Source organism: Orycteropus afer, unplaced genomic scaffold, assembly GCF_000298275.1.
Source record: "Orycteropus afer afer isolate SDZICR_OR568_19922 unplaced genomic scaffold, OryAfe1.0 scaffold00244, whole genome shotgun sequence".
Taxonomy (NCBI): Eukaryota; Metazoa; Chordata; class Mammalia; order Tubulidentata; family Orycteropodidae; genus Orycteropus; species Orycteropus afer.
In genome coordinates, this window is record NW_006921831.1 from 4,356,919 (window position 1) to 4,358,485 (window position 1,567).

General features: G+C 66.2%; 1 protein-coding gene across 1 annotated transcript in view; it reads right to left on the minus strand.

Moving 5' to 3' along the window:
- The window catches only part of AP2A2 (adaptor related protein complex 2 subunit alpha 2), a 78,698-nt gene extending 78,553 nt beyond the window's left edge, over positions 1–145 (minus strand). The window contains exon 1 of the mRNA XM_007949286.2: positions 79–145. Coding sequence (XP_007947477.1) covers positions 79–145 — 67 coding nt within the window. The remainder of the gene's footprint in view (positions 1–78) is intronic.
- Between the last annotated feature and the right edge of the window lie 1,422 nt (positions 146–1,567).

Sequence of the window (1,567 nt, forward strand, 5' to 3'; positions counted from 1 at the left end):
CACCTGCCAGGCCCGCAGCCCCGACAGCGCCCCGCGCTGCCCGCCCGCAGGGCCCGCCTGCGGCGCCGGGCCACTCACAATTGCGGATGTCCGAGATGAACACCGCCAGGCCCCGCATCCCGTCCCCCTTCGACACGGCCGGCATCTTCGGGCCCGGGTGGCGGCCTCGCCTGGCGGGCCCGAGAGGAGGAGCGCGGGGAGCGCGGAGCGCGGGCCGCCGTCGCCGCCGTCACCACAGCCGCCGCCGTCCGAGAAAGAGCCGCCTCAGCCTCACAGCGGCTCTTTCTGGGCCGCGCGCGCGCACGCACGCACGCGCGCGACGACGGACGGCGGCCGGAGCGGACGTCGCGTGAGAGGGCGCGCGCGCGGCCGGAGGCGCGGGGACGAGCACGTCGCGGCCGGGGCATGGTGGGAGGCGCGTGGGCGCCCCCTGGGGGCAGAGCTCAGGGGTCGAGCGGGCTGGGGTCGCGGATTGGCGTCCCCGGACCGCCGCCATCGGTGGAAGGACGAGCTGATGGCTTTAACTGTTGTTGTCACTATTATTCAGGGCAGCGTGTGGTACAGAGCGGCCGAGACCGCTGAGCACGGTTGGCTCAGGTCTCAGCCCATCTGGCAGCGCCCTGGGCTCACCCTGGACGTGCACTTGTCCCCACGCGTTCTGCAGCTGTTGGGCGCGGGGCAGAGGTGGACAAGTGGAGACAGTCGCCTCAGAAGTCCACCTTGGCCTTTTTCTGATCCTAGTGAGGAAATCCTCTCGCGGCCCAGGATCCCCAGATCCGAGGAGTAAGCATCCCCCAAAAGGCTGTCAGAGCAGCCTCTGAGCTAGGGAGACCCCTCCGGGGTCTGGAACCCCCATGCTGCCCTCGGAAGCAGATCTGCTCGGAGCCAGCCCTTTCCTCCTCCTCCTGCAGACTGAGACCAGGAGAAGCCCAGGCCCACCCACTCCACCCATGTCCACACCAGGTGGCAACCGTCTAGGGCCCATCCCTCAATACCTGGACCCCATGTGTAACTGTCACCACCCCCACAGCTCCCGGGCCCCATGAGGCCCTGGCCAGGTGAGCCCACCGGGAGTGGCAGGGGCTGCACTGGGGCCTAGGCCTCCACTGACTGCAGGAAGTGTGCCTGCTCTCCTGCAGCAGAATGGCTTTGAAGAGACCACTGCCTCAGCAGGGCTTCCTGGCCTGAACCAGGAGCTGGACCCCTGCCTACACTTGGCTCACCTCCCCAGACTCTGCTGAGAGCTAGGCGGGAGAAGAGGGGGCAAGGCCACCAGTGCCATTCCTCAGACTGACCCACTGTGCCCCTGGGCCTCCAGGAAAACGGGTCCCTGGAGCTCTTGACATGCAACAGAACCAAACACTTCCTCAGACAGAGATGAGGAAGGGGAGCTCCCCACCCCAAGTACTGTTCAGTGAGCTCAGTGCTCAGAAATGGCTTTATCTTCGCTTGAGTACTCTTGGCTCTGTTCCGAGGTTGTTGTTGTTGTTGTTATTTGCCGTCGAGTCGGCCCCGACTCATAGCGACCCCTCCTTGGGTTTCCGAGGCAGTATCACTACGGAAGTAG